Raw genomic sequence first — 25,311 nt, forward strand, 5'->3', positions numbered from 1 at the left:
AATGATTAACAACTCATTTGACAGAGCTTGAAGAATTTTGAAAATAATAATTGGCAAATGTTGCACAATCCAAGTGTGGAAAGCTCTTAGAGACTTAACCAGAAAGACGCACAGCTGTATTCGATGCCAAAGGTGCTTCTACAAAGTATTGACTCGGGTGTGAATACTTATGTAAATTAGATTTCTGTATTTAATTTGTAATGAATGTAGCAACCTTTTCTTTATTAAAGAAAATTAATTACCCCCTTTTTCTCCCCAACTTTGTGATATCCAATTGCGATTCTGTCTCATCGCTGCAACAGGCTCGGGAGAGGCGAAGGTCGAGTCATGCGTGCTCTAAAACATGACCCGCAAACCACACTTCTTAACACCAGCTTAACCCGGAAGCCAGCTGCACCAATGTGTAGGAGGAAACACCGTTCAACTGATGACTGAAGTCAGCCTGCAGGCACCCGGCCCACCACAAGGAGTCGCTAGAGTGCGATGAGCCAAGTAAAGCCCCTCCTGGCCAAACCCTCACGACGCTGGGCCAATTGTGCGCCGCCCTATGGGACTCCCGGTCACCGCCAGTTGTGACACAGCCTGGGATCAAACCCGGGTCTGTAGTGACGCCTCAAGCACTGTGATGCCGTGCCTTAGACAGCTGTGCCACTCGGGAGGCCATGTGCAAACATTTCTAAAAACATGTTTTCACGTTGTCATTATGGGGTATTGTGTGTAGATGGTGAGATTATTATTTTTTTAATCCATTTTGAATTCAGGCTGTAACACAACAAAATGTGGAATACAGTGCATTCTGAGAATATTCAGACCCCTTGACTTTTTCCACATTTTGTTACATTACAGCCTTATTCTAAAATTGATTTTAAATGTTTTTTCTTATCAATATACACACAATACCCCATAATGACGAAGCAAATTATAAATAAAAAATAAAAAACTGAAATACCACATTTACAGAAGTATTCAGACACTTTACTCAGTACTTTGTATAAGCACCTTTGGCAGAGATTACAGCCTCGAGTCTGCTTGGGTATGACGCTACAAGCTTAGCACACCTGTATTTGGGGTGTTTCCCATTCTTCTCTGCAGATCCTCTCAAGCTCTGTCAGATTAGATGGGGAGCGTCGCTGCACAGCTATTTTAAGGTCTCTCTAGAGATGTTCGATCGGGTTAAAGTCCGGGCTCTGGCTGGGCCACTCAAGGACATTCAGAGACTTGTCCCAAAGCCACTCTTGCGTTGTTTGGCTGTGTGCTTAGGGTCGTTGTCCTATTGGAAGGTGAACCTTAGCCGCAGTCTGAGGTCCTGAGCGCTTTGGAGCAGGTTTTCATCAAGGATCTCTCTGTACTTTGCTCCATTCATCTTTCCCTCGATCCTGACTAGTCTCCCAGTCCCTGCCGCTGAAAAACATCCCCACAGCATGATGCTGCCGCCACCATGCTTCACCGTAGGGATGGTGCCAGGTTTCCTCCAGACGTGACGCTTGGCATTCAGGCCAAAGAGTTCAATCTTGGTTTCATCAGACCAGAGAATCTTGTTTCTCATGGTCTGAGAGTCTTTAGGTGCCTTTTGGCAAACTCCAAGCGGGCTGTCATGTGCCTTTTACTGAGGAGTGGCTTCCGTCTGGCCACTCTACCATAAAGGCCTGATTGGTGGAGTGCTGCAGAGATGGTTGTCCTTCTGGAAGGTTCTCCCATCTCCATAGAGAAACTTTAGAGCTCTGTCAGAGTGGCCATCGGGTTCTTGGTCACCTCCCTGACCAAGGCCCGTCTCCCCCGATTGTGAAGTATGGCTGGGCGGCCAGCTCTAGGAAGAGTCTTGGTGGTTCCAAACTTCTTCCATTTAAGAATGATGGAGGCCACTGTGTTCTTGGGGACCTTCAATGTTGCAGAGATTTTCTGGTACCCTTTCCCAGATCTGTTCCTCGACACAATTCTGTCTCGGAGCTCTATGGACAATTCCTTCAACCTCATGGCTTGGTTTTTGCTCTGACATGCACTGTCAACTGTGGGACCTTACCTCACCTCGCTGATCAACTCATCCTTGACCGCTGGCTATGTCCCTTCCGTCTTCAAGAGAGCGAGAGTTGCACCCCTTCTCAAAAAATCAACACTCGATCCCTCTGATGTCAACAACTACAGACCAGTATCCCTTCTTTCTTTTCTCTCCAAAACTATTGAGCGTGCCGTCTTTAGCCAACTCTCTTGCTATCTCTCTCAGAATTACCTTCTTGATCCAAACCAGTCAGGTTTCAAGACTGGTCATTCAACTGAGACTGCTCTTCTCTGTGTCACGGAGGCTCTCCGCACTGCTAAAGCTAACTCTCTCTCCTCTGCTCTTGTCCTTCTACACCTGTCTGCTGCCTTTGATACTGTGAACCATCAGATCCTCCTCTCCTCCCTCTCCGAGCTGGGCATCTCCGGCGCGGCTCACTCTTGGATTGCGTCCTACCTGACCGGTCGCTCCTACCAAGTGGCGTGGCGAGAAGTTGTCTCCGCACCACGTGCTCTCACCAGTGGTGTCCCCCAGGGCTCAGTTCTAGGCCCTCTCCTATTCTCGCTATACACCAAGTCACTTGGCTCTGTCATATCCTCACATGGCCTCTATCATTGCTACGCAGACGACACACAACTAATCTTCTCCTTTCCCCCTTCTGATAACCAGGTGGCTAATCCCATCTCTGCATGTCTGGCAGGCATATCAGTATGGATGACGGATCACCACCTCAAGCTAAACCTTGGCAAGACGGAGCTGCTCTTCCACCCGGGGAAGGACTGCCCGTTCCATGATCTCGCCATCACGGTTGACAACTCCGTTGTGTCCTCCTCGAAGAGCCTTGGTGTGAACCTGGACAACACCCTGTCGTTCTCCGCTAACATCAAGGCGGTGACCCGATCCTGTAGGTTCATGCTCTACAACATTCGGAGAGTAGGACCCTGCCTTACACATGAAGCGGCACAGGTCCTAATCCAGGCACTTGTCATCTCCCGTCTGGATTACTGCAACTCGCTGTTGGCTGGGCTCCCTGCCTGTGCTATTAAACCCCTACAACTCATCCAGAATGCCGCAGCCCATCTGGTGTTCAACCTTCCCAAGTTCTCTCACGTCACCCCGCTCCTCCGCACACTCCACTGGCTTCCAATTGAAGCTTGCATCTGCTACAAGACCATGGTGCTTGCCTACGGAGCTGTGAGGGGAACGGCACCTCCATACCTTCAGGCTCTGATCAGTCCCTACACCCAAACGAGGGCATTGCGTTCATCCACCTCTGGCCTGCTGGCTCCCCTACCTCTGTGGAAGCACAGTTCCCGCTCAGCCCTGTCAAAACTGTTCGCTGCTCTGGCACCCCAATGGTGGAACAAGCTCCCTCACGACGCCAGGACAGCGGAGTCACTCACCACCTTCCGGAGACATTTGAAACCCCACCTCTTTAAGGAATAACTGGGATAGGATAAAGTAATCCTTCTACCCCCCGTACCCCCCCCCCCCCCCCCAAAAAAAAGAAAAAGTAAAGTGGTTATCCCACTGGCTATAAGGTGAATGCACCAATTTGTAAGTCGCTCTGGATAAGAGCGTCTGCTAAATAACGTAAATGTAAATGTAAAATGTAAATATAGACAGGTGTGTGCCTTTCCAAATCATGTCCGATCAATTGCATTTACCACAGGTAGATTCCAATCAAGTTGTAGAAACATCTCAAGGATGATCAATGGAAACAGGATGCACCTGAGCTCAATTTCGAGTCTCATAGCAAAGGGTCTGAATACTTATCTAAATAAGGTATTTCTGTTTTTAATTTTTAATACATTTGCAAAAATGTTAAACATGTTTTCGCTTTGTCATTATGGTGTGTTTTGTTTAGATTGATGAGGGGAAAAAATTATTTAATCAATTTTAGAATAAGGCTGCAACGTAACAAAATGTGGAAAAGGGGAAAGGGTCTGAATACTTTCCGAATGCACTGTAACTTAACAAAAAGAAAAAAACTGTACTATGGAACAAAGATAAATGATATAATGATATGTGGTCCTCTGTAGCTCAGCTGGTAGAGCACGGCGCTTGTAACGCCAAGGTAGTGGGTTCGATCCCCGGGACCACCCATATGTAAAAATGTATGCATGCATGACTGTAAGTCGCTTTGGATAAAAGCGTCTGCTAAATGGCATATTTATTTTATTTTATTTTTATATAAAGGATGATAGTAAAAAGCTTTTGAGTACCTTAAATAAAACTTTAGCCAAAAATGCGAACTCGGCTCCGTCCTCCATTGAGGCAGATGGCTTGTTCATAACAAAACCCTTTGATATTGCCAACCACTTTACTAATCTTGTCAACAAAAAAAGTTATTAAACTTAAGCATGACATGTAAACAACAAATGCTGAGCCTTCATATTCATGCATAACTGACTAAATAATGAAATACAAGCACAGTAGTTGAGTTCTTAAAAGTTGGTGTGGAAGCGGTGAAGACATTATTGTTAGCTATAAATAAGGACAAGCCACCTAGTACCGACAACCTGGATGGTAAATTGCTGAAGTTGGTAGCGGAATACATTGTGACTACTTTTTGCCACATCTTCAATTTAAGCCTAGAAGACTGTGTGTGCCCTCAGGCCTGGGGGAAGGCAAAGGAAAATTGTTATTTTACAGAAAACAAATTTAACAAAAGACTTTCAGCATGCTTATAGGGAAGGGCACTCAACATGCTCAGCACTGACACAAATCACTGATGATTGGCTGAAAGATATTGATAATATAGAAGTGTGCGGGAACTGTTTTGTTAGATTTCTGTGCAGCTTTTGATATCATCGATCATAACCTTTTTCTGAAAAAACGTAGGTGTTATGGATTGAGAGTTAACTATCTAATAGAACACAGAGGGTTTTCTTTAATGGAAGCTTCTCTACTGCATATTCGGTTGAGTGGGGTGGACCGCATGGCAGCCGGCTTGGGCCATTATTGTTTTCTGTTTTTACTAATGACCTTTCACTGACCTTGAATAAAGCATGTGTGTCTATGTATGCTGACGACACAACCGTATACACGTCAGCTACGACACAAAAATAAATAACTGACACCGTTAACATAGAGCTCCAGTCTGTTTTAGAATGGGTAACTAGCCATAGGCTGGTGCTAAATATCTCAAATCATTCACTCAACCCTAAACCTCATCTAGATCTATTACTGAATAACGTGGCGATTGAGCAGGTTGAGGAGACTAAACTGCTGGGTGTAACCCTAGATAGCAAGCTGTCATGGTCAAAACATATAGACTCAATGGTTGCTAAAATGGGAAGAGGTCTGTCCATGATAAGGCGTTGCTCTGCTTTCGTAACATCTAAATCAACCATGCAGGTCCTACAGGCCCTAGTTTTGTCGCAGCTTGACTACTGTCCAGTTGTGTAGTCATGTGCTGCAAAGAAGGACATAGGAAAATTGCAGTTGGTCCAGAACAGAGCATCACGTATTGCACTTAGATGTACACGGAGGGCGAATATCAGTTGTACGCATGTCAATCTCTCCTGGCTCAAAGTTGAGGAGAGATTGACTGCATTACTATTGGTCTTTGTGCAAGTTGTTGATAGGTTAAAGGTACCGAACTGTCTGTTCAAGCAGTTGGCACACAGTCCGGACACTCATCGGTACTGCACAAGTCATGCAGCCAGAGGTCTATTCACAGTCCCCAGGTCCAGAACAGAGGCTGGGAAACGCACAGTATTAAATAGAGCCATGACTACATGGAACTCTCTGCCACCCCAGGTAACTCAAGCTAGCGATAAAACCAGATTCAAAAACTAGATAAAAGAACAGGGTCTGTGAAGAGAGACCTTTTTATATATTTTGTATTGTGTTATGTATTTTATTTATTTTATTTGTTGTGTTTTGTATCCTGTTTGGACCCCAGGAAGAGTATTGGGTTTTCTAATAAAATACTAAGCAAGAGGGGACAACAGACAGGTATAGGGAGAGATTGAATATGTTCGTAAACACTCCAGCCAGCCTGCTGGTCTGCACAAGCTCTGAGGATGCGGCTTGGGATGCCATCTGGGCCGGCAGCCTTACGAGGATTAACATGCTTAAATGTCTTACTCACAATGGCCATGGAGTATGAGAGCTCACAGTCCTCATGAGCGGCAGTGGCCTGCGTTGGGGGCACTGTTTTCCTCGAAGCAGGCGTAGAAGGTGTTTAGCTTGTCCGGGAGCAAGAGGACAATGTCTTCGACGTGGCTGGCTTTCCCTTTATAATTTGTGATTGTCTGGAGTCCCTGCCACATACTTTTCATGTCTGAGTTGTTGAATTGCGACTTCACTTTATCCCTGTACTGTCGTTTTGCCTGTTTGATTGCCTTACGGAGGGCATATCTGGTCTGTTTGTACACGTCCAAGTTCCCAGTCACCTTGCTGTGGTTAAATGTGGTGGTTCGCGCTTTCAGTTTTGCGTGAATGCTGCCATCTATGCACAGTTTTTGGTAAGTTATAATCGTCACAGTGGGAACAACGTCCTCTATGCACTTGCTGATGAACTCAGTCACCAAGTCAGTGTATACGTCAATACTATTCCCAGAGGCAAACCGGAACATATCCCAGTCCGCGTGATCAAAACAATCTTGAAGCATAGATTCCGATTGGTCAGACCAACTTTGTCCTTACCACAGGTACCTGCTGTTTTAAGTTTCTGCTCATAGGAGGGGAGGTGGAAAATTGAGGTATGATCTGATTTGCCTTGTTGCCATCCCGGAAGGGGGTGTAGCAGTGGATCAAGAGTGCTTGATGAGCGTGTTGCACAGGGGATGTTGATACAATTTTGGTAGCGTTTTCCTCAGATTTCTCAGGGGGGGGTAAATGAGTTCGGTATTTTATAGTGAGGTATTCCAGATCAAGAGAACAAAATGACTTGAGTTCCTGCACATTACCACAATCACACCATTAGTAGTTTATCATGAAACATACACCTCCACCTTTCTTTTTTAAGTGATAGTTTGACTTTCAAATCTATGTATTGGTGTGTGGCCAGCAACTTCAATAGAGAGACTGCCCCAAATTATTTGTTCCATTTGAGAAAGAAAATTATAGCTGCGTTCTAAGTCTTGCGACCCCCAGCGCGTGACAAAATCAACAGTACAAAACCAAAGTAATTGATCTTGTGTCATCGTGTTGACTATAAACTTTTATACTAACATCACCAATCTTAGGTAAAAAGGATGTGTAATTCCCACCAATTCTATGTGTTAAAAACATCAGCTTGTGTAATGTAGTAACACATACTGTCCACATAATGGAAAGTAGCGTAATATACATGAAATCGTTTATTTTTATTTTTTATCACATATAATGTTTTGTTATTACGGTTTTTCAGGGGGTGCAGCACCTTCAGCACCCCTACTTCCCGCTATGTTTTTGTTCACATCGCACAGATCAACTGCACAAATCAACCACCGATCAGCCTCGTTAAAATACTCCAGACCACAAGGAGGCAGTAGCTTGTTTGGCTTGCACCTGCTGTAGAAAGCTAATGTGAGCTAACTAGCAAGCTGCGCTAATGTTGTTGCTAGCTAGCAATAATTTGTATAAAGCCCTTGTTGATACTAGCCAGATGGCCACAAGTAGATAACTAGCCTAGCTAGCAACATTCTAATTATATCACATTGTATTCGTTTTTGAATGAAGCAGCTGTCTATTAGCTACCGAGAGTCAGTGGAGTAGCTAGCTAGCTATGTTGTGCTAACTGGCAAATGGCGATGCTAACATTAGCTAGCAAGCGAACTAGCACTGGGAGTATGGGATAATAGAGAGTGAATTCAATTATTTCTTCATCTTGCTAGATAGTAGCTTGGTAAAGCATTTAGTGTTGTGTGCATTGTGCTGCACTTGCCACCCCATTAGTTTCATGTGAAGTATGACTTGCAAGCTAACTAATGAACTAGTGCACATTTATCAAACCTAACAGAAAAATAATTCTTCAAACACTTAACTCCTTAGCTAGATGTAAAGACTTGCTCTAAAAAAAAAAGTATTATGCAGCTTTATTGTTTTAGTAAGAACAATTCTACGGAGCCCATTCAGTGAGAGAAAAAAAAAACAGGCCAGGCTAATCCATTCCCTCTGTTTTTTTTCATCTGTTCCCTCTGTTTAAAAAAATAAATAATTCCCTCAATATAAAAATGTGTTCCCTCAATTTATTCATTAGTTCCCTCGGATCTTCCTTGCAGATTCAAGTGCATGTCCTTATCATGGATTGATCAGAGTTAAATGAATTCTACTTCAATCTGGGCTTGAAATACAAAGATTTTCTTTGTTGTTTGAATATATTACTGAGAGAAACTTATTTCCAGTTTCAATGTTTTCATATGCTTCTGAATCATAAGGGCAAATAATGGGTTGCGTGTGTGCAAAACCACTCAATTAGGTGCAATGATGCGCTCTCATCCCTGCGCTTGGCAAGTATTCCGTCTGGCTCTGCTTCATTACCTTAGCTGTTCTACAGTATATCTATACTCCAGGGGAGTTCATTAGCTACCTATCCTTCTGATGATGGGGTGGATTACACTGGGAAAGGTGCACTCTTTTTTTTTTTCCTTTTTGTTGTCACTCCTGTCGGCTCTCTCATGTGGAGGTTTTTGCTCTCTGATAGGCTCAAAGTCAATTTATCGGCCACTGACGAGCATTGCGATTCTACAAGTAGAAACTGCAGGTTCGTCGGTACCAGGTTGGTACCCAGCACAGTACGTATTTTGTTCTAGCAAGAGATGGAACGGCCTCCTACTGTGCTAAGTACCTATCAGCAGTAAGATTTCTCAGTGTTGCTGACCTCTTAGATCCCTCACAATGTGTTCTCCAATCTCATAAAACATGCTCAGCGCCATTATCCTCGCAAGGTGAGGTATTGAAAGGTATTGAAAACTCGGGTGTCAATATTATTACTTTTTATTGTTTAAATCTCTTTCTCTGAAGCAGTGATATTAGTATAAAATAATGCAATTTCCCAATTTGTTTGGGCATACAATATAGCTCAGTATTTGTGTAATTGATTTTATCATATTTTTTGCTCATCTTTATCAAGGGTGCCAATAATGATGGACCTGGCTATATATGTAATATATATTGTAATAATATATATAATATATGCCATTTTGCTTCTCTCCGCTCCAGGCAGTAAGGTGATCTCGAGAGAGCTGAGTGTAGAGGGTCTGTCTGAAGTACAGTCTGTCCTACAGCGCCCCCCACTGGTGTGGGACAACCTGCACGCAAATGACTACGACTCCAGGTAAGATAAGATCAAATGCGATAAGAAGATAATATAAGATCTTATATTTTGTCTGTATATTTTGTTTATTGTAAGGTGTTGTCAGCACCATTTCACCGTGTCAAATTCCTGGTACATGCAAATGTGCTTGGAGAATAAGGTTGATTCTTATTGTGATTATGATTCCAGACGTCTCTTCCTGGGTCCCTTCAAGGGTCGCTACCCCCAGCTTGCCACCCACCTCCGGGGCCTGCTGCTCAACCCCAACTGCGAGTTCGAGGCCAACTACATACCCCTGCACACGCTGGGGACCTGGTACCGCACTGGGAGGGAGGAGAAGAAGGGTGAGAAAAGGGGTGAGAGGGAGGGGGAAGGAGGGAGAGGGATGGATAGTGGATGAGGGAGGGAGGGAGGGGGGAGAGAGGAGGGAGAGGGATGGATAGTGGGTGAGGGAGGGAGGAGGCAGGGAGGAAGGATAGAGGGGAGAGAGGAGGAAGGTTTATGTCAACTAAATATATTTGGACAGATAAGCGACAGTGTTAGAGAAAAAGAGGTAGAGATACAGAGAGAGAGTAGATGAGAAGAAAATAAAAGAGAGATGATGGGATGAGAGGAGAAAGTAGGGAAGAGTAGAGCAAGTTACCTCCCAAATGGCACCCTATTCCCTACATAGTTCACTAGAGCCCTATGGGCCATGGCAAAAAGTAGTGCACTATGTAGGGAATAGGGTGCAATTTGGGACTTAATGTGATAATGTAATGTTCCTGGTGTTATCCAACCACTAATGATCATGTTATTACCGGGTCTACTGACACACACACACAGACTGGGTCCACTGACACTATCAGAGCAGCAGACCCTTAGACTGGTGTTATCCACGGTGTCAACATCATAGAGTGATTAGGGAGAGAGAGTGTGAGGAGAAGGAAGAGGGAAGGAAAGAGGGAGACATTCAAGAGAGGAAAGAGAAAAAGTAAGCGCAAAAGCATAAGCTCAAAAAGAAAGACAAGTGAGGGGAGAAGAAAAGAAGACACAAAGTGAGTGATGTCAGAAAGGAAGGATGGAAGAGCGATGGGCAGTGAAGGAGAAAGAGAACGGATAAAGAGAGAATTGAGGGAGTGAGAGAGATAAAGAGAGGACTGGAGCGTGTGAGTGGACTGAGAATCAGAACACTCAGTGCCTCCACACTCCCAGGGGTAATCACTATCACCACGGTTACATGGAGGGTAACCACAATCGCCACGGTTACATGGAGGGTAATGTAAGCACTATCGCCACAGTTACATGGAGGGTAACCGCTATCACCAGGGTTACGATAGGATGTTAGGGGTCAGGCCAGTGTGATACATGATCTGACTGGCTCATTATATTTGAATATGACATCATGATGTACACTTTTTTGGGGGGGTAGATCAGATAAATGTAAATGTCTATTGTAGAGGGAAACGGCTCATTTACAGAGGCCCATTATCAGCAACCATCAGTCCTGTGTTCCAATGGCACGTTGTGTTTGCTTATCCAAGTTTATCATTTTAAAAGGCTAATTGATCATTAGAAAACCATTTTGCAATTATGTTAGCACAGCTGAAAACACCAGTCTGGTGTTTTGCGGGTACTATTTAATGAAGCTGCCAGTTGAGGACCTGGGAAGCGTCTGTTCTCAAACTAGACACTAATGTATTTGTCCTCTTGCTCAGTTGTGCACCGGGGCCTCCCACTCCTCTTTCTATTCTGGTTAGAGCCAGTTTGCGCTGTTCTGTGAAGGGAGTAGTACACAGCGTTGTACGAGATCTTCAGTTTCTTGGTAATTTCTCGCATGGAATAGCCTTCATTTCTCAGAACAAGAATACTCAGATACTCAACTAGTCTCAAGAAGGCCAGTTTTATTGCTTCTTTAATCAGCATAACATTTTTCAGCTGTGCTAACATAATTGCAAAAGGGTTTTCTAATGATCAATTAGCCTTTTAAAATGATAAACTTGGATTAGCAAACACAACGTGCCATTGGAACACAGGACTGATGGTTGCTGCTAATGGGCCTCTGTACGTCTATGTAGATATTCCATAAAAAATGAGCCGTTTCCAGCTACAATAGCCATTTACAACATTAACAATGTCTACACTGTATTTCTGATCAATTTGATGTTATTTTAATGGACAAATAAATTGCTTTTCTTTCGAGAACAAGGACATTTCTAAGTGACCCCAAACTTTTGAACGGTAGTGTACATTTTATGGACATAGTCAATTTTACAATAATTATATTTTGTTTGTTTTTACTCCTGAACTTCCTCTACCCTCATGTACACATTTAACTCAAGGTCTGACTGAACTACTTTTGCGTCACATAAACTTTAACAAACCATGTGTGCGTGTGTTTGTTGTTGAGTGTGTTTTGTGTGTGTGAGTGAGTGAATGTGTATTTCTCACCATGGTGTGTGTGTGTGTGTGTGTGCAAGTTCCTAACAATGGTGTGTGTGTAAGTGAATGTGTATTCTTCACAATGGTTTGTGTGTTCCTAACCATGGTGTGTGTACATGTATTATGTTGTGTGCAGAGGAGTACCAGTACTGTCCAGAGATGGCGCTGTCTACTGCACTACACGACTGGATGGACGAGCTCAGCCAACCACTGCAGCCAGGTAGTGTGTGTGTGAGTGTGTGTGTGTCAGGTACTCAAAAGAAACAGAAGCTTGATCTCAACTGTTCATCCAGATGTTGATGTGGATTCAGATCTGTATCCATTCTATATCTATCATTTTAATCATTCTAATTCAATAATCTCATTCTAATTCTAGAATTCTTCTCATTCTAATTCAAGAATTCTTCTCATTCAAATTCTAGAATTCTTCTCATTCAAATTCTAGAATTCTACTCATTTTGGTTCTATATTTTGGTTCTATTTCTCCACAGGTCGCCAGAGCAGACAGGCAGACCAGAGGTCTTCGGGTCAAAAGTCGGGGACCCTAGAGAGTGCAAACTGTCATCCCACCACCACCACCAGAGAAGGTCGCCCCAAACCCCCTAGAGAACCCCCGCAGGGGGACAGCCCTCCCACCTCCAGCCCTGAGGGAGAGGAAGGGGAGGAAGGGGTGAGGAGGGGGGAGGAAGGGGGGAGGAGAGAGGGAGGAGATGGAGAGGAGAGAGAGAAGAAGCTCCACAACAACCAGTTCCGACAAGGGCCAGGCCAGCCAGGGGGTCCAGGGGGAGTCCCCAGGGAGGCCCAGGGCAGGGTGCTGTGTGGTGGGAAGGCTCCTTTAAGCGAGTCCCAGATCCGGCTGCTGGTAGGTCTCCACTACCTTCCCCATGAGCACGGCCCGTCAGCCCAGAGACTGTTACAGGACCTCACCTGGCTCAAAGCACACTGCCACCTGGTCAGCGCTAACGACAAGAAGGGACCGCAGCAGAAGGTCTGTGTGTGTGTGTGTGTGTGTGTGTGTGTTTGTGTGTGCCTATGTACTGTATATGTGACTGTATCTCAACTCTATGTATGTGTGTGTCAAAAAATGTAATTGTATTTGTCACATGCATCGGAAACAACATGCATCGTAGACTAACAGTGAAATGCTTACTGACGGGGCCTTCCCAACAATGCAGAGAGAAAAATAGAAAATAATAGAAAGATAATAACACTTGGAATAAATACACAATGAGTAACGATAACATAGCTATAAACACGGTATACCAGTACCGCGTTGATATGCAAGGGTACGAGGTAATTACGAGGTAATGTGTTTGTGTGTGTGTGTGAACATGTGTGTGCGCCCGCGTGTGTGCGCCTTCATGCTTGTGTGTGTGTGTGTGTGTGTGTGTGTGTTGCAGGCGGAGGAGTGGCGTGGCCGAGCGGCCGGGTTCCTAGGTGTGTGTGAGGAGATTGCTGTGCTGCACAGTAGTGTGGTGAGTGGAGTGAGCAGGGCCGTGCTGTATGACCTTTACCCTTACGTATGGGACCTCAGAAACACCGCACTGGTGGCCAAGGCCTTCATCTGCTGGCTTGGTGAGTAGAGAGAGTGGGGGAGGAGGGAGGGAGGGAAAAGGAGAGCAAGAGAGAGGGGCTGAGGAGAGAAGAAACATTTCAACTTGGATAAAGCATACACTGTGTAAGATATATTCCACTCTCTTTCTCTCCCCCTCTCCCTTTATCTGTCCTCCCCCCTCTCTCTTTCTGTCTAAGATGGGCGTGTGTTGAGTGACAGCTCTCCGTTGGGTTCCTGGAGGAACTGCTTCCACTGTGAGTAGAGACGACCCCTGACCCCTCAACCCTGATCCCTCAACCCCAACCCCTGACCCCTCCACTGTCTCTGACCCCTGATCCTTCAACCCTGACCCCTCATTGGGTCGTTATGGAATTGAGCATGGTCTTCCTTAAATGCTGTGTGATTGACAGGTGGGTTCTCGTCTCTGATAGGGTGCGGGACGACCACGGGGGCGGAGTTACTGGGGGTGGAGTCAGAACCATGGGTGTTCAAAGGGGGAGTGTCCGGAGAGGTGCAGGTAGGACAGTGTGTGTGTTTGTGCGTGTGTGTGTGTGTGTGTGTGTGTGTCTGTGTGTATTATGTCGTTTAATGTAAGCGCATGTATAAGAAAACGTATTCATTTATAATACATTTTCCATTTATTGTGTATTTTCCATGCTTACTTTCACCAGCTTGTTTGAAATGTTCTCTCTGTCCTACAGATGCTTCTCCCTATAGGCAGTAACAGTGAACTGTTCAGCCACCCTCCTCCTCTCTTCCCCACCTCACGACTGTACAACATACGACCCTACCACAACAAGGACAAGGTGAAAGGACATTTTCACACACACACACACACACGTTGTTCTGTCAGCTGACTGACTGTATTGTATGGTGACTTTCTGTGTGTATACATTATAGATGTTATATATTATTGTATTGTATTATACCTCCTGTCCCCTAGGTGGAGCTGTATCGTATGGTGCGCCAGCTTCAACAGGGAACCCAGGGGAGCCCTGATTCCAGCCCAGCACATCCTGACCTCATTGGAGACAGGTGTGTGTGTGTGTGTGTCTGTTCCTATGCTCTGTAAACTGTATAGGCCTACAAAGGACTTTTCACACTGAGTCGAACAAAGCTGTACTGAGCTGGCTTTGTTACGCATGGTTCAGGTTGGCAGCATAGTGTGAAAAGGGTATGTGTCTCTGAGCATGCGAGCTTGAGGACAAATGATCAACAGTATGTGTGTTTGTGTGCCTGTGTATTTATATGTGTGTGTGTGTGTGTTTGTCCCTGCAGGTGTCTGGGGCCCTGCCTTGCTCTGTGTCCTGAGTACAGCATGGTGCTGGAGGATGAGCTGGGTGTGTGTGGGTGTGTGTTGGGCATCGTAGATGTTCGTTCCTTCGCCAAGCGCTGCCAGGCCTGCTGGATGCCCGCCATGAGAGATAAATACCCACCTCGCACCGGACACGCCAACTCACAGGTTAGAACAAACAAACACACACACACATGCAGGTAAGAACACATACGTACACACACACACTCATTCTCTCCCCCATCCCTCACTCTCTCTCCATCCTGCTCTCCACCCCTCTCCCCATTCCTCTCCCCATCCCTCTTTCCTATGTATTATCTAACTCCAGTTCCCCTCCTGTCCTGTAGGAGGTGTTGCAGCAGATAGAGGGGGACCAGGGGGAATACCCAGACTCTCTTCTCTACCACTTTCCCTCCCAGCTCCGTCTGGACGCTTTGCCTGACCTGGTGGACGTCAGTGTGACCCGCTGCCTGCTAACCTCACTACTCACTGCACTTAAAGCCAATGGTGAGTGTGTGTGGATGGGGTGAGTGAGTGGGGTGTGTGTGTGTGTGTGTGTGTGTGTGTGTAAGTGGACGTCAGTGTGAACCGCTGCCTGCTGACAGCTCTATTCACTTCACTCAAAGCCAACGGTGTGTGTGCGTGGTGCGTGCAGACTTTGCCTTTTGAGGACAACTGTCTGTCCTCGATGGTTTAGGCCCAGGTATAAAAAGTTACAAGGATTGATCAAATGATTTATTGGTTATACACTCCCCTACGTATTTATTTGGACAGTGAAGCTAAAACTTTTAATTTGGCTCTATACTCCAGCATTTTGGATTTGAGATCATTTCATATTAGCACCTTTTTATATTTTAGAAATGAAAGCACTTTATGTATCTAGTCCCCCCATTTGAAGGTGTCATCAGTTCAAATTCACTTATGTAAGGGATAAACGCCAACGTTCTGTACATTACCTTGGAAATAATGGACGACACAGCGGCACGAGGCGAAGCCGAGTCCCTTTGCGGAGTACATTTTTCCAAGGTAATGTGCATTATGGAGGTGTTTGTCCCGCTTATACCACAGTTGACAAAGAAAACAACACTAAAGCACACATTTACGGGTAGAAATAAACATTTTGTGTTGATATTTTCATTTTAATAAGAGAATTGATACTTTCTCATCTTTTGGTTGCTAGAGAAGCGACCCAGTCGTTGATATTTATGGTTTTTCATTCTATATGTTACGTTCTTGACCCTTGCTTCCTAGCTAGCCAACTAGCTACGGCTAACACAGTCACCTCTGCAGCCAGAATTACAGCGAAGTAGCTGCATTTGAGTTTGTTTAAGCGGTTTTCTGTTGACATTCATTTGGATACATCCATAACAATGAGCTGATGCTCGATTTTGCCTGGCTTAGCTAGAAAAGTTTGCCTTCTCGTCAGGACACTCGACACTGTTCATTACGAGGAGATCGCATTGCATATCAAACACTAGGCTAGAAGCTAGCTAAATAGTTTGTTGCTAGCAAACCTGCCAATATGACTGCCAAATAAAAAAATACCAGTTGCTGAAAACAGCTGGTCAAACTACAAACTAGAAACATTTGACAGCAAAGCCCCACTTGCGTCATGACTGCAACAGTAGGGACCAGAGAAATTCATGTTCATCACTCACCATCTTAGGTCATCAGACGCTCAAAAACAAATCAATGCTAGCTAGCTACGTTTTTCCTCATTGTAACTTTGTAGCAAGTACAGTCTGCATGAGTAGGCGCATATTGGATCATGATTGCAAGGTGTCCCGATATCTTTTCCAACTGTCCCGTTATCTGGTTTTAATGTCCATTCTAGAATGCCCTTCTAGCCAATCAGAAACAAGTATTCAACAATGCTGTGGTATAAATGTGTATTAAAGTAGTCAAAAGTGTTGTATTTGGTCCCATATTCCTAGCACTCAATGACTACATCAAGCTTCCCACTGGGCACAGACGTAAATTCAACGTCTAGTTTTGATTTACATTTGTTTGAGTTGTCAACTAATGTGAATTCAACTTGAAATCAACAAAACATTTCACTATTTCATTGGATATGGTTTAAAAGTTGGGTGAAAAAAAGATCAAATGCCCTTACGTTGATGACATTTTGCAAATCCAATTAGTTTTCCACGTTGATTCAACTTCATCACATAGATAAATAGTATACCCCCCAAAAATGCTAACCTCCCCTGTGATTGATAATGGTGAGAGGTTAGCATGTCTTGGGAGTGTGATCTTTCTGCTTCTGTAACTTTCTCACTCGTCATTATACACGATTCATTCATGATTATACGTAATCATGGTAGCATCCACATTAATGTAGAAGTGTTCAGAAACATATTCTATTCTTATTTACAATAAAAGGGCACAACATAATCTGAAACACAACCAAAACAAACTGAAAATGCATCCAACAAGATGTAGAGTCACAAGCTTGATGTACTCATTGCATGCTAGGAATATGGGACCAAATACTAAACTTTTGACTACTTTAATACAGATATAAGTGAATTTGTCCAAATACTCATGACACTTTCAAATGGAGGGAATAGATACATAAAGTGCTTTCATTTCTAAACGGTGAAACAGATATGTATACTACCGTTCAAAAGTTTGGGGTCACTTGAAATGTCCTTGTTTTCCATAAAAACATACATGAAATGAGTTTGAATAGGAAATATAGCAAAATGAATAGGAAATGCAGTCATTGACAAGGTTAGAAATAATGATTTTTAATTGAAATAATAATTGTGTCCTTCAAACTTTGCTTTCGTCAAAGAATCCTCCATTTGCAGCAATTACAGCCTTGCAGAACTTTGGCATTCTAGTTGTCAATTTGTTGAGGTAATCTGAAGAGATCTATTTGTAAGTCGCTCTGGATAAGAGCGTCTGCTAAATGACGTAAATGTAATTTCACCCCATGCTTCCTGAAGCACCTCCCACAATTTGGATTGGCTTGATGGGCACTTCTTACATACCATACGGTCAAGCTGCTCCCACAACAGCTCAATAAGGTTGAGATCCGGTGACTGTGCTGGCCACTCCATTATAGACAGAATACCAGCTGACTGCTTCTTCACTAAATAGTTATTGCATAGGTTGGAGCTGTGCTTTGGGTCATTGTCCTGTTGCATCCCGGAGTCGCCTCTTCACTGTTGACGTTGAGACTGGTGTTTTGCGGGTACTATTTAATGAAGCTGCCAGTTGAAGACCTGTGAGGCGTCTATTTCTCAAACTAGACACTCTAATGTATTTGTCCTCTTGCTCAGTTGTGCACCGGGGCCTCCCACTCCTCTTTCTATTCTGGTTAGAGACAGTTTGCGCTGTTCTGTGAAGGGAGTAGTACACAGCGTTTCTTGGTAATTTCTCGCATGGAATAGCCTTCATTTCTCAGAACAAGAATAGACTGATGAGTTTCAGAAGAAAGTTATTTGTTTCTGGCCATTTTGAGCCTGTAATCGAACCCACAATTGCTGATGCTCCAGATACTCAACTAGTCTCAAGAAGGCCAGTTTTATTGCTTCTTTAATCAGCACAACAGTTTTCAGCTGTGCTAACATAATTGCAAAAGGGTTTTCTAATGATGAATTATCATTTTAAAATGATAAACTTGGATTAGCAAACACAACGTGCCATTGGAACACAGGACTGATGGTTGCTGATAATGGGCCTCTGTATGCCTATGTAGATATTCCATAAAAAATTAGCAGTTTCCCTCTACAATAGCCATTTACAACATTAACAATGTCTACAGTGTATTTCTGATCAATTCAATGTTATTTTAATGGACAAAAAAATTGCTTTTCTTTCGATAACAAGGACATTTCTAAGTGACCCCAAACTTTTGAACGGTAGTGCATGTGTAACCCCCTGTAAAGACTGGGTTTAGTTTATTGTGTGGCAATGCTCATGTCTGCATTCTGGAACTGTTCGCATCATGTATGGTGTGGTGCCAAGGATATTGGCGGGGTACGATCAGATTGGGCTGAGGTGATCTTGGGGAACAACAATAGAGTTCACTAAGAGTGTTGAGACACTGAAGTTTGTTGTTCAATCAGATTTTTGTTTATTAGTTAGGGACAGTATGAGTGTAGCCAGCTCCTTTTCACTCACTATTCTCTTAATTTTGTGGTTCACCGGATTTGTCATCATCCTCGAGGGACAGACGAACGAACTGCTGGCTAGCCAGTTGCTGAACGGAGCAAAGGACAGTGAGATCCTTGATGAAAACCTGCTCCAGAGCGCTCAGGACCTCAGACTGGGGCTAAGGTTCACCTTGCAACAGGACAATGACCCTAAGCACACAGCCAAGACAATGCAGGAGGGCTTCGGGACAAGTCTATGAATGTCCTTGAGTGGCCCAGCCAGAGCCCGGACTTGAACCTAATCAAACATCTCTGGAGAGACCTGAAAATAGCTGTTGATTTTGAGATGTGTCTTTGACTTGAACTCTGTTTGATTAGTTAAATTTCTGAGGCTGGTTACTCTAATGAACTTATCCTCTGCAGCAGAGAGCCAATTTCATCATAGCGCTTGATGGTTTTTGTGACTGCACTTGAAGAAACTTTAAAAGTTCTTGAAATGTTCTGTATTGACTGACCTTCATGTCTTAAAGTAATGATGGAATGTCGTTTCTCTTTGCTTATTTGAGCTGTTCTTGCCATAATATGGACTTGCTCTTTTACCAAATAGGGCTATATTCTGTATCAAGGCAAATGGTGGCTATTTGAAGAATCTTAAATATAAAATATATTAAGATTTGTTTAACACTTTTTTTTATTACTACATGATTCCATATGTGTTATTTCATAGTTTTGATGTCTGAACTATTATTCTACAATGTAAAAAATAAAGAAAAACCCTTCAATGAGTAGGTGTGTCCAAACCTTTGACTGGTACTGTACAGTCGTGGTCAAAAGTTGAGAATGACACAAGTATTGTGAGTGAGCCCACTCCCTTGTCTGAGAAGCAACCCCACACATGAATGGTCTCAGGATGCTTTACTGTTGGCATGACACAGGACTGTCCCTGATGTTTTTCCTGGAGAGAAGTGGCTTCCTCACTGCCCTTCTTGACACCAGGCCGTCCTCCAAAAGTCTTCGCCTCACTGTGCGTGCAGATGCACTCACACCTGCCTGCTGCCATTCCTGAGCAAGCTCTGCACTGGTGGTGCCCCGATCCTGCAGCTGAATCAACTTTAGGAGACGGTCCTGGAGCTTGCTGGACTTTGTGGGCGCCCTGAAGCCTTCTTCACAACAATTGAACCTCTCCTTGAAGTTCTTGATGATCCGATAAATGGTTGATTTAGGTGCAATCTTACTAGCAGCAATATCCTTGCCTGTGAAGCCCTTTTTGTGCAAAGCAATGATGATGGTACGTGTTTCCTTGCAGGTAACCATGGTTAACAGAGGAAGAACAATGATTTCAAGCACCACCCTCCTTTTAAAGCTTCCAGTCTGTTATTCTAACTCAATCAGCATGACCGAGTGATCTCCAGCCTTGTCCTCGTCAACACTCTCACCTGTGTTAATGAGAGAATCACTAACAATGTCAGCTGGTCCTTTTTTTGGCAGGGCTGAAATGCAGTGGAAATGTTTTTGGGGGATTAAGTTAATTTTCATGTCAAAGAGGGACTTTTTCATGTCAAAGACTGCTAAATATTTAGTTAAATAGTTAACCAAATAGCTACCCGGACTATCTGCATTGACCCCAGTCCTACCTACCTACCTACAAGTTATGGAAATGTGCTCTTTTAGTATTTCTCCAGTAGGTTTCCTCAAGGAGAAAGCCTCCACTTCTATGTCAAAGATAATAAAACAAACACTAGCGGTTAGAGCGTTGGGCCAGTAACCGAAAGGTTGCTAGTTTGAATCCCAGAGCAGACTAGGTGAAAAATCTGTCGACCTGCCCTTGAGCAAGGCACTTAACCCTAAATGCTCCAGGGTCAGCGTCAATAATGGCTGATTCCTGGCCTTGACCCCACTCTCCGAGACACCGCACACTTGTACAGGTTACACACTGTGTGAAACAGGACAAATATAAGCACCCTGGTTAAAAGTAGTGCACTATGTAGGGAATAGGGTGCCATTTGGGAGGCAGCCTTTGTCTTTCTGGTTGTTCTAGTTCAGGGGTGTCATACTCATTCCACGGATGGCGGAGTATGCAGGTTTTTGGTTTTTCCTCCGTGGAATGAGTTTGACTCGTGTTCTAGTTTATCTTCTCTGCTCGCTCTCATATTTCTATCAACAATCATCTAATTCACTCTCTTTGTCTCTCTGTGTGTGTGTGTGTGCACGTGTGGTGTGTGTGTGTTGCAGGTTCTCAGGGTGTGTTCTGTGAGGTGCAGCCTACAGATCGTATGAGGCTGGACTTCCTGACTAAACTAGGCTTCCTGGAGATCATCAGAGGAGAGGCACGACACAGAGAGGGAGTGGTACTGGGCAGGCTGCTCTGAACACACACACATGCGCACACGCTCACACACACATTGAAATGTACACACAAGGGGTGTAATGGTTCACCAAACCCACGGTTCGGTGTATATATTGCAGTTTTGGGGTCACAGTTCGGTTACGGTACAGCGGGAAAATTAAATGCCAACAGTTAGCCTACTGTAGTTACTTTATTTTTATTTAAGAAAATACAAGGTGTTGGTATTCCTGATTGTGAAAACACACAATTACTCATCAAAACAACATTAAAATAAAGTGCAATATGCGTGTGAAATCAATGTGTAAACATGGCTCAGACATTGTATAGGCCTAAGCTATAATGTTTTTCTTACAAAGAGAAAAAGATGTGCACTTGTGTGACTCTCATAAAGGGGGCACTTCTCATCTCCCACTCCGAGGTAATGTGATGGGCTGTCACTGTTAAGTAGCTCTGTAGCCCTGGAGATCCATTCATCTCTAGTAAGCACAACACAGGGTGAATTGGCCAATTCATTGACAACTTCGACTTTGGCTTGCTGATATTATATACAGCAGGTTCTACCTGTTTGCTGAAATGGGTGCGAGAGGGAAGTTAGTAACGTGGCGCAAGCACTTTCACAAGGTGCTGATACCCCCTATTCTCAACCACGAGAATGGGTGCATATCCACGCTATAAACGCCTATCGCTCTTGTAATTTCTTTGGCCCGGTCATATCAGCTGTGAAGGGATGCTTGAATGCAGAGGGGAGATGATGTTGTGTTGTTTCCTTGTGTTGCCAGTCTTGCTCCAGTGGTAGGAATACTGGGGTGATTTCGTTGTGAATGTGTCAACATGTTTGAGGTGTTGGCAGCTGCATAGGCTATTCTCTTTGAGCAGTGGCGACATACTGTTAACGTTTTATCCACAACTTTCTGTCCATCGCCGTTGTAATCTACTGGGGAGCCAAAACGTTTCCCAAACTAGAGATAAACGATGATGGCGCTTCCTCCTGGTTGATCGACCCCACCACTCGCCATTGTACACAACTAGTTCCCTGCTGAGCCTCACAAAAGGACAGTTTTGAAATGCACCAATTAAGATCTGAAATGTGATTACAACGTGCGCATAGGCTGTAGTTGTTTTAAGGGAATAGCCTGAAATGTTTTTTCAGTACAGGTTTACTCGAGGCATACATCGCAGCGTAGGCATAGCCTATTTATTTATTTTTAATACAAAATAGTGTATTAATTCGGGTTCACAGTGCGAACCGAGGTCCCTGTACCGCCACCGTTACACCCCTAATATTTTATATACACACCCATGCATGCACGCACACACACAGCGCATGCGCAAAAACACACAAATATATTCCTATACACACACATATTAATATGCGCACTAATAAACACTGTGTAGTACAAAAGGAACAATAGAACAACATAACTACTGTAAGCTTAATCACACACAGGTGATACAGGGTTATGGATGACACAGTGCTGTCTGCGCGCACACACACACCCACACACACACACACGAAAACACATGAAAAGACATGAAAAGACAGAAGGCAAACATTCACAAGAACACACATACGAACACACACAAATACGAACACAGATGAACACACGCAAGGCTGAGAGTTATATGGATGATGGAGATGGACACAAAACCAATATGTGCATCAGATGGCTTGCACACACAGACACAGACAGACACACACACACACACTGATAAATCCCACTCAGCGTAGGACATATACATATAGCATCAAACCCACACTACTGTATATAGCATCATTCACCACGTCTTTTTCTTTCTATCTTCTAGAAGCACAAGAACAACAATACATCCGTCAAACGTTTTATACCTGAGGCAACCTCTGCATGCCTTCACTAGAAACCAAGAATGTTATTTTCTATTGAGGAGACTTGGGCTGGGGATTCAATCCGATCCCGCTTGTAGACAATGCAGCTTTTAAAGGTAATATCCCCGCGTTTGCAGAGATCGCATTCAAGGGATTTGGCACTGACCCTGGAACTGACTCTGTACATAGCTTTCTTACTTTCTTGTGTGTTTTTGTTCTACTTCGACTTTTTTTTTATAGTACTACTGATATTGATTACTGCATTGTGGGAAAAGAGCAATCAAGAAAGGTATTTCACTGTACTTGGACAGTCAGATTTCTTCTCTCGATCTCTTCCTAACCATTTGTCTCCTATCTGTGTGACTACTTTTCTAGAACAGCACCACTTACTATTCATTGTCCTTTGTATCACTGTCTCTGTCCCAAATGACACCCTATTCCCTATTTAGTGCACTATGGTCAAAAGTAGTGCACTATATAGGGAATAGGGTGCCATTGGGACAGCCTTTGTCTTTGTCTCACTATGCTTGCTTCGGCGGCCAATGGTTGTTTTGTAATGAGGTCTGTTGTTAGATGTAGATAGCCGGGATTCAATCCTTTTAAAGGCAATGTTGCAAGAGATCGCATTCACGGTAAACGCTGCAGAGGTTGGCTCAATGGGAAATTGCCTTTAAATGTAAAGTGTGCTACAACGCGGTTTCGGATTGAACCCCGGCCTAACTGTTCATTCAGGGTGCGTGAGGGTTAAACTATCATGTTACTGTGTAGAAAGAAGTTTACGTGTTTACAAATTACTGCAGTAATACCAATGTTTTAAAATGTAACATTTTATGAAAATATTTTTTGTCTCGACACTATTAAAATATTTTCCCCTCCTTTCCTTGTGCCTTTTTAGTGTCTGTTTGTCTTCCATCATGTCATGAGGTTATCTCTTTAAGAAATGTTTATTGTATTTTATTTTTTACATCTACAGTTCCTTCACAAAGTATTCATACTCCTTGACTTATTCCACATTTTTGTGTTACAGCCTGATTTCAAAATTGATTAAATATATATATTTTTTTGTCACCCATCTACACACAATACCCCATAATGACAAAGTGAAAATATATATATATATATATATACACACACACTACCGGTCAAAAGTTTTGAACACCTACTCATTCAAGAGTTTTTCTTTATTTTTACTATTTTCTTTATTGTAGAATAATAGTGAAGACATCAAAACTATGAAATAACACATATGGAATCATGTAGTAACCCAAAAAGTGTTAAACAGATTCTTCAAATAGCCACCCTTTGCCTTGATGACAGCTTTGCATACTCTTGGCATTCTCTCAACCAGCTTCACCTGGAATGCTTTTCCAACAGTCTTGAAGGAGTTCTCACATATGCTGAGCACTTGTTGGCTGCTGTTCCTTCACTCTGAGGTCCGACTGGAGGCCAGGTCATCTGATGCAGCACTCCATCACTCTCCTTGGTAAAATAGCCCTTACACAGCCTGGAGTTGTGTTGGGTCATTGTCCTGTTGAAAAACTAATGATAGTCCCACTAAGCCCAAACCAGATGGGATGGCGTATCGCTGCAGAATGCTGTGGTATCCATGCTGGTTAAGTGTAAATAAATCACAGACAGTGTCACCAGCAAAGCACCCCCACACCATAACACCTCCTCCTCCATGCTTTACGGTGGGAACTACACATGCGGAGATCATCCGTTCACCCATACCGCATCTCACAAAGACACGGCGGTTGGAACCAGAAATCTCACATTTGGACTCCAGACCAAAGGACAAATGTCCACTGCTCGTGTTTCTTGGCCCAAGCAGGTCTCTTCTTATTAGTAGTGTCCTTTAGTAGTGGTTTCTTTGCAGCAATTTGACCATGAAGGCCTGATTCACACAGTCCACTCTGAACAGTTGATGTTGAGATGTGTCTGTGACTTGAACTCTGTGAAGCTTTTATTTGGGCTGCAATTTCTGAGGCTGGTAACTCTAATGAACTTATCCTCTGCAGCACGGGTAACTCTGGGTCTTCCATTCCTGTGGCGCTTGATGGTTTTTGCGACTGCACTTGAAGAAACTTTCAAAGTTCTTGACATTTTCCGTATTGACTGACCTTCATGTCTTAAAGTAATGATGGACTGTCGTTTCTCTTTGCTTATTTGAGCTGTTATTGCCATAATATGGACTTTGTCTTTCACCAAATAGGGCTATCTTCTGTATACATTCCCCTACCTTGACATAACACAACTGATTGGCTCAAACGCATTAAGAAGGAAAGAAATTCCACAAATTAACTTTTAAGAAGGCACACCTGTTAATTGAAATGCATTCCAGGTGACTACTTCATGAAGCTGGTTGAGAGAATGCCAAGAGTGTGCAAAGCAGTCATCAAGGCAAAACGTGGCTATTTGAAGAATCTCAAATATAAAATAATGTTGATTTGTTTAACACTTTTTTGGTTACTACATGATTCCGTATGTGTTATTTCATAGTTTT

The 25,311-nt window shown here is 43.5% G+C and overlaps 1 protein-coding gene and 1 non-coding gene across 3 annotated transcripts in view; both read left to right on the forward strand.

The window, feature by feature from the left end:
* si:dkey-183c6.8 (protein O-GlcNAcase) overlaps positions 1–23,688 on the forward strand; it is a 47,333-nt gene extending 23,645 nt beyond the window's left edge. For both annotated transcript variants that reach the window (XM_041882598.1, XM_041882599.1), the window contains exons 7-18: positions 9,152–9,266; positions 9,435–9,589; positions 11,803–11,886; positions 12,158–12,654; positions 13,067–13,241; positions 13,419–13,475; positions 13,653–13,738; positions 13,923–14,027; positions 14,165–14,256; positions 14,500–14,683; positions 14,863–15,022; positions 20,851–23,688. In XM_041882598.1, coding sequence (XP_041738532.1) covers positions 9,152–9,266; positions 9,435–9,589; positions 11,803–11,886; positions 12,158–12,654; positions 13,067–13,241; positions 13,419–13,475; positions 13,653–13,738; positions 13,923–14,027; positions 14,165–14,256; positions 14,500–14,683; positions 14,863–15,022; positions 20,851–20,987 — 1,847 coding nt within the window. In that variant the 3' untranslated portion in view covers positions 20,988–23,688. The remainder of the gene's footprint in view (positions 1–9,151; positions 9,267–9,434; positions 9,590–11,802; positions 11,887–12,157; positions 12,655–13,066; positions 13,242–13,418; positions 13,476–13,652; positions 13,739–13,922; positions 14,028–14,164; positions 14,257–14,499; positions 14,684–14,862; positions 15,023–20,850) is intronic.
* Positions 20,274–20,326, forward strand: LOC121573116. The gene has a single exon (XR_006001986.1). It is a non-coding gene; the product is annotated as a U7 small nuclear RNA (small nuclear RNA).
* Positions 23,689–25,311: the final 1,623 nt, after the last annotated feature.

This window comes from Coregonus clupeaformis, chromosome 8 (genome assembly GCF_020615455.1).
Source record: "Coregonus clupeaformis isolate EN_2021a chromosome 8, ASM2061545v1, whole genome shotgun sequence".
NCBI classification, from domain to species: Eukaryota; Metazoa; Chordata; class Actinopteri; order Salmoniformes; family Salmonidae; genus Coregonus; species Coregonus clupeaformis.